The 7,667-nt window shown below is 39.8% G+C and overlaps 1 protein-coding gene across 3 annotated transcripts in view; it reads right to left on the bottom strand.

Annotated features, from left to right (window-relative positions):
* Positions 1 to 7,667, bottom strand: part of ppp1r12a (protein phosphatase 1, regulatory subunit 12A) — an 83,669-nt gene that overhangs the window by 27,563 nt on the left and 48,439 nt on the right. For all 3 annotated transcript variants that reach the window (XM_016564123.1, XM_016564122.1, XM_016564125.1), the window contains exon 3: positions 6,702 to 6,820. In XM_016564123.1, the coding sequence (XP_016419609.1) occupies positions 6,702 to 6,820 (119 nt within the window). The remainder of the gene's footprint in view (positions 1 to 6,701; positions 6,821 to 7,667) is intronic.

The raw sequence follows: 7,667 nt of genomic DNA, 5'->3' as shown, positions 1-7,667 counted from the left end.
TCATGTCTTGAATTTGTGATCATTCTAAATGCATTTTAATAGCCTGAATCATGCAGTGAAAGAAAACACACTAAATGCGCACACGCACTAGTCTAGACTTCACGTAATGTATGCGTGCGCTCTGTAGGGATGTTTTGAATGGTTTTTGCAAAATACTCGATAATGTCAAATCGCACATCGTTAAAACAACAATTACGATATTATCGCAGACGATATATATCGCACACCCCTATTCAAAATACAATATACATTCTTTAAACTACCAGGAAGTTCACATTCTAAGGTTTACTTTGATATTATCACTTAACATTCAAGTGTGCATAAAAATATTCGATGCATACTTGAATTATTTTTATTGTTCCGAAAACACAACATGTAAACTAGTCCACACTGGAGGACTGCCAAATGGGTCACTGTGCCTCTAGTCTATATAACCTGAAATTTACTTAGGCATGCAGAGACCTGACAGCATTAAGCTAAACAGGAAACAACAATAGAAACTTTGCAGCATTTAACTTTGAAGTAAGCGACCATTTACCATGTCTCTAAATGCTTAGCAACATCTCCACTAAGTGGAGTGCTAAACCAAAACAAGATCAATGCTTTATATATACAGAAATATAGCTGACAGCTAGATGACCTTTCATTTTTGTCAGAATAATGAACGTAAAAGGAGGCATCTCAGATTACAAATGAACAGCGTGAGGATCATGCCACATCCCTTATATGGCTACAAGCCCGACTGAATGGCCGGCAGGTGCGGCTGCTGGGGGAAGTCAACTGCGATGTGATTAAAGTGACAGATTTTGATCAGTTTAGTTGAAGAGATGGGGCCCATATTTGACCAAAGAGTTGGAAGTAAGTGAAAAAGATGGGGCCATAGGACAGAAATCTGTAGGAATTCCTGTGCAAATCCCATGACAGAGCTGTTCTGTGTTGCAAGAAAATTCCAATCGTGGGAAGAAATAAGGAGAGTTAAGGACATGGCTTCATCAAGTGAAGCCTCAATATAATAGTCTTTTCTGGTGTAAATGGGTGATGGACAGTAATTCTCCAAAACTCTTGAGAGATTTGTATTTGCTGCCAAGGTAAGAGGTTAGGAATACGGTTACAGCTGGTTTCCAAATACAAATCCAGCTTCCTTAGAATCAAATACTCAAAATTCATGGTATTACCATGTATGCACTGATATTAAAATTCTGGTTGATACAGATAAGCTGATAAATGTATTCATGCTATGGTCGGTAACCACTAAATCGTTGATATAAAAAAAAAAATCATAAAACTGCTCAATTTAAAACTGAATTGAATTTAGGTGGTACAGTATGAAGGATGGATATTTATATTAAGATCTGCAAAGAATGATAAATAACGAATATGAACCAAAAAACAAAACAAAAACCACAAAATGAAACAAAACTACAAAAAAAAACAAAACATTAAAAACAAACAAAACCAAAAACATGAAAGCAACTAAATGAAAAAAATAAAACAATATTGGCTAAAAATGGATCCTTGGGTTAAGTTAGACATTTAGATCTAAACAGCAATGTGTCTCAGCTGACCAGCCGTTTTTAAGCAATAACAGGAGCCTTAAAGTTTGTTTACAAGCACAGTGATTTGCAAAAGCCATTCACTTTCAAAGAGAGCTGGTGATTTCTAAGCGCATGTCAGTGGCCATTCGTAATTCGGTCACAACGCCACACACCCGAACTACACGTGCTGCCATCCGTGTGACTTCTCTGCTTGAGAACATTAGTCCTTTATTTGCCAGAGCAAACCAGAGCACCAGCACTTCTCAGCAACCCAGGACAAAAGGCAGAGGATATACTGTGGACGGCCTCTTCAGATGCAGATTGCTCAAAATGGTGAACACGTAGAGATATCACCAGTGGCTCTGCTGATTCAACACGGCCAACGGAGGGGGGAAAAACAGCTTTGCTTTGTCTTTCCTTCTTAATAGGTTTGAGTGCATTGTGTAACAGACAGCTGATGACCACAATGGCTCTTTTCTCTCGGCTGCACGTAACGAGTAAAAACAGGTAGAACAAAAGTGCCAGGAGAATATGCAGCCTCTATAAAAAGCAAGAGACAAACTGACCTCCACAAGAGCACTAAACAACAGTCAAAAGCAGTGGACAGGAGCTTGGGTTTACAACTAAAGCATTCACTTTAGGTCAGTTAAGTAAATCCATGATGTACTTGAAGCGAAATCGAGGAACAAACTGGTGTGACGTCATTTCGAACAAAATAAGACCAAAACGAAGTTCGTTTGGCATACGCTTTGGGAGTTTGAAAAAGTTTGCAAACTTTACGGAAAATTTCGCTCTGGCAAAATTGGACTGTGGTATTGCCATTCTAATTGAAAGTGTTGAGATGTTTGCTAACAGTAAACCGCTGCAAATAACTTCCCTTATGGGCCTTTGGGGCTCTTTTACATAAGGTACATTAATCCTCTTCATCCAAAAAGTCAGTTTTTGTCAGACAGATTATGTCACCATCCATGATGGACTTAATGCTAGGGATGCACCAAATGTTTGGCAACCGAAATTATTCGGCCGAAAATAGCAAAAAAATCTCTTGCGGTGTTCGGCCGAATAAGCGAAAAGGCCGAATAATATGTACCGAACAATGACTAACGCGATCAAATAGAGGCACGCACTAATGCAGCAAACATGTCGGCAGTGTGAAAGTATTTAAAACTATCAGAGAAAGACGCAGAAATCATTACAAGCACGAAGCACCGACAGCGAGAGACTGTTTAGTGCTGCATCACGTCTCCGATGAGAAGAAGAGGTGGCTGATGCTGGTGGTTAGGCTACTGTATGATGATTGAAATCGCGAAATGGCCTCAAACGATTAGTAAATAAACTGCAGAATGTTATATTTTCTAATGCACGCACGAATTGCATGTATTCTGACAGCGCTGCACGAGCTCGCGGCGCCAGGGTTTAAAGTCCAAAGCGCGAGGAAAATCTACGCTAAAACTGTTACTCGTCAGTTGCTCAGTAACATTTTTGTGAATTTTTTTAAAGTCATGTGACAATGTGATACGTGCGACAAGCATCTTCCCAAATTCGTAATGAGAATCATAAATCTGCATGCTGTTGTCAACAAAAAGAAGCACTGAGATCTTCCTGCGGGTTTCTGCCAAAATAAAAGGCAAGAAAAAGCAACAACTCCATCAGCATTCATAAATGTTAGTATTTATAAATCTGCATGCTGTTGTCAACAAAAAGAAGCACTGAGATCTTCCTGCGGGTTTCTGCCAAAATAAAAGGCAAGAAAAAGCAACAACTCCATCAACATTCATAAATGTTAGTATTGTAATTTTACTGTTGTTCTGTAAAATAAAATAAAAAGTTAGACAATAATAATGATGATAATAATAATTACCCTACAACAGCTCTATTAATACATTTATTATAACATTCACACAGTGTTCAAATTGGGATCTGTAATATATTTTAATGTTTTAAAAGAATTATTTTCTACTCCGCAAGGCTGCCTTTATTTGTACAGTAAAAAAAAAAATACATGCCTGATTCAAGTCTCAAAAATGGCCAAAAATATTTTACTAACTTATTCATTTTAAGTTAAATCGTGCTTTGTTGGTACAATGTCTGCTAGAATGTTAAAAAATGTTCAGTGTTAAGTAAATATTTTTAAATAGTTGTTTTGTAATTGATTTTTTATTTGAAAAAGGACAAATACAGTAAAAAGCACATTTTGGCTATTTAATTTATGCAATGGTGAAAAAAAATAGGCCTACATGGGGGAAAAAATGCGAAAAACCGTGTTCGGTATTCGGCCTTCGGCCCAGTGTTTCATTTTGTTCGGCTTCGGCCAAGAATTTTCATATCGGTGCATCCCTACTTAATGCCTCCGACGTCTGATTTCCAGAGCAACAAGAGCTGGAAAAATCTGTTGCGTTGGCTAGGAGAGGCTCCCCGTCACCTGATTCCCGTGGAAATGAGCAACTGCTAATAGGTCTAAGGGATGACCCTGTTGAGGAGGTGGTGGTTGGGGTCTCTGCTTAAGTTTAACTGGGTCTCGTTCAAAAGCAGACAGGGAGTGGGAAAAAATATAATCACATTAGAAGAGGCTGAAGGCATTATACAACAGTCACTGTTACATAAAGCCATCTCTGAGCTGAGAATAGTGCAGGGTCTTATAGTACAATACATGGAATAAAGCGTGGGCTCCTGTTCTAGCCTGACCACCGAACGACAAGTATCTTTAGTCAGATAGAAAAGGACATTCTATTTCAGCCGTTCAAACATTACGGTTCACCAGTAATGTCATTTCTGAAGTCCTAAGGTTGCACAGGGGGAACTGTGCGGCGGACGTCTGCTGAGGTCTATCACGCACGCTGACACTTCTTCTCCAAAGCTGAAGAGTGTCCTTCAACCCTCAAATGAAAGCTGACAGCTGCCATTGGCTGGGCCACACTGGATGGCCATGAGCGTGGGCTGAATTGCAAATGTTATACAACATGCTCTTAAAGAGTGCGGCATGTTAACAGCAGGGCAGAGCAATTATCAACAAATTCATGCTGCATGTTGAGCTGTTAGGAGCAATAAAGGACAAACTCGGTTTGTGCTCTCTGAGAATTGTCTTGCCGCATAACCAATTTGAGGCTCACGTTTCAGCAGCATATATATATGCCTCTATCACAGTGCTTCCCATCTTATGTTTCAAAACACAACATGCTGTAAAAGACAATACAGCTTGGATACAGTGCAATGAAGTTGACAATCACAGCAGTGGCCATTTACTTCAATTCTGCTAAAGGTAGCACCCCTTGAAATATAGTGTGTTTCACAGAGAGTATGAATGAGGAAAATACTTTTTACAAATATACAATTATTTTTTGGTACAAAAAACTTTGCAAACTTTATAAACTAACCTTGAGAAACACAATACAAAAATCTGAAACTGCTTTTCATGACCCCTTTAAATAATAATAATAAATTACACCAGTAATTCCACGTTAATTAAAAGATCATGCCAATATATCCTCAAGTCATCCAAGGTCTATTTGACTTTCTTCTCTCAGATACAATCTGAGTTATACTAAAAAATGACCTGGCTCTTCCAAGCTATATAATGGCCGTGAATGGGCTCAAGATTTTGAAGCCCATGCACGTTCACGAGAGAGTGGTGTTCCAGCGGATGACTTGGGTGTATCGTAAGCTCCGGTGAGAATATGCTAGTCTCGCGAGAACCAATTTTTGTTTACAGCAAGGGTCTCCTCTTGGCTCATATCGAAATCCTCCAACATTCTTCTTTACAAATCCTCGTTTTGTACTTCTAATTCGTAACCGGTGTTTTGTTTTGCTCTCTGCTCTGTGCTTCCGTGTTCGTCACTTCTCACCGGATCATACGCTAAGTAGTGGTCGACCGATATGGGTTTTTGCCTATAGCGGTAGTTGGATAAACAGAAGATTTAACTGCTTTTATTGATTCAATGTGACTAATAAACACACGACTACGGCAATATACGGTTTATCGGAGTTCTTATTATTATAATTTTCATTAAAATAAAGTATATTTATAATGCAATGCCTTTATCACTGCTTAAATACTATGAAATATGTTGCGTGCCTTATTCTGTGTAAGAAGCCACATCATCTCACAGAAGGATTTATTTCAAGCACTCGACTGACGTTATGAAGTGAATTTGGAGTAAAAACATGGTATTAAATATGGTATTTTCACGTGCTTTTACTACACAGAGCCGTAGTTCACTGACAAGCTACGCAAACAGCTTTCATAATCGCAGAACGATTTCTTCGATTTCATTATCGTGCGATTGTATCGTCTGCGATTATGAATGCGATTTTGCATAGCTTGTCAGTGAACTACGGCTCTGTGCTGCTCCATCTGAAAAGCACGTGATGGAGATTTACTACTGATTACCGGGCTTTACTGACAAGATGCGCATGACAATCGCATTCGATTAATCGTGCAGCCCTAGCTACGCCTCCATCACCAGCCGCTCTCGCCTCCTCTCCTGAGCCAGTGCAGAAACTGTACTATCTGCTGTTGATACATCCTGGTGAACAAGGAGCCACACACCACCTCAGGCTGTTAACGCATGTCTGAACAGGGCCTCTCAGTAGCAGCTGGGCTCCATTTCATCATCAAGAAGGGCAAAGGCCAAAAATAGAAAAAAACATTTCATCTAGTTTAGGATCATTACAATGGGTGTCAGGTCAAACGGATTATGTTTCTCCATTATGTAAGGGACCTCACTACAGCCAGTCACACACACACCTCCCTAAATCCTTTATGACTTTGCACACGCATGATATACCTCGGACATCAAGTACTCAGCCAGGTCAACAGGCAAGTTAAGAGTGGACACAGGAGAAAGGGTGTTGTGTGTTACGCTACTGGCTGAGCACGGCTCTAATATTAATTCTGAGTCAGTGCACCCGCTGGAGTCCTGCCAAGACTTGCAGCCTCAACTCGAGCACACGGCAGCTGGGAGAGTTGAGCATGATGCAAATATCACCCTTGGCCATCCGAGCAAGGCAATTAATTTGAAGAACTGCCTCAGAATCGTCAGAAAGCAATGATCTCAACCGTAGCATAACATGGACATGACACTAAGCCTTGTACACCCTTGCAAATCATTGTCATGAAAGATGAAGTTTGGAGTGCCTGTGTAGTGTGTCAAGGAGAGGCAGCAGTACCTTGCCGGTTGATCTCGTTTTGCAGAAGCTCCTCCATGGCCTCCTCCTCTGCGATATCCAATGGCGTTTCTCCCTCGCTGTTTACTACACCGACGTTTGCACCTTGACTGATAAGATACCTGCAAAGACATGACAAGACGTTTAAAAATGCAAAGTGTGAGATTAGTTGAATCACTAATACATCCGAACTGAACTGACAACTGCTGCTTTGGAACATTTGGAAGAAAAAAAAGAGAAACGATGAAGAAATTGAATGGGGCCTCATTTTAAGGGACTCCCTTCACAGAAACCTCAAGTGGTGATTTGCATCAATCAAAATTCAGTGAAGTGGTCCTCCACTTCTGTTACTGGTTAACAGCATGGATTCATGTCACTGAGTACATAGGCTTGAGAGTTATGAAGGAGTGGCTCTCTCTTGTCTGAAAGACCGTTTCAGCATTGACCTTGGCGTGATCAACACATTGCCCTCAATAACCTCTCTGCTCATGTGTCAGATTCAAGAACCGCAGCACTGGGGAACAAGGCTGCACAGACCTGCCCTTACTACAGTCTGGATCACCTTACATATTAAAAGCAGCTCAACTAGTAGTTTCTTATTATAAATCAAACGCTTTTGCAAAACTCCACTTGGCTGCAAGTAAAGAATTTGGGTAACTTTTTTTTAGGGATGGCTCAATACCACTTTTTCAGAATCGATACCAATCCGATACCAAAAATTCTGAGTATCTGCCAATACCGATATCGATCCGATACCAGTGCAGTTTTTTTAAATAAGTGTAGAATTTCTATACCTCAATGTGTAGGTCGATCATCACTCTTCTGTATGTTACACACAAATCTACTAAATATAGACAGCTTCATTATAAAGAAAAAATAACAAACAAAAAAATATAATCAAAATCTATGACAAAAATACTATTATAAACTAGGTTAATGGATAATTCAGTAGCAAAAGTTATTCTAGAA

Source organism: Sinocyclocheilus rhinocerous, unplaced genomic scaffold (genome assembly GCF_001515625.1).
Source record: "Sinocyclocheilus rhinocerous isolate Xijiao unplaced genomic scaffold, SAMN03320098_v1.1 scaffold1642, whole genome shotgun sequence".
NCBI lineage: Eukaryota > Metazoa > Chordata > Actinopteri > Cypriniformes > Cyprinidae > Sinocyclocheilus > Sinocyclocheilus rhinocerous.
The sequence above is the reverse complement of the archived record's forward strand: the minus strand, read 5'-3'. Positions and strand labels throughout refer to the sequence as shown.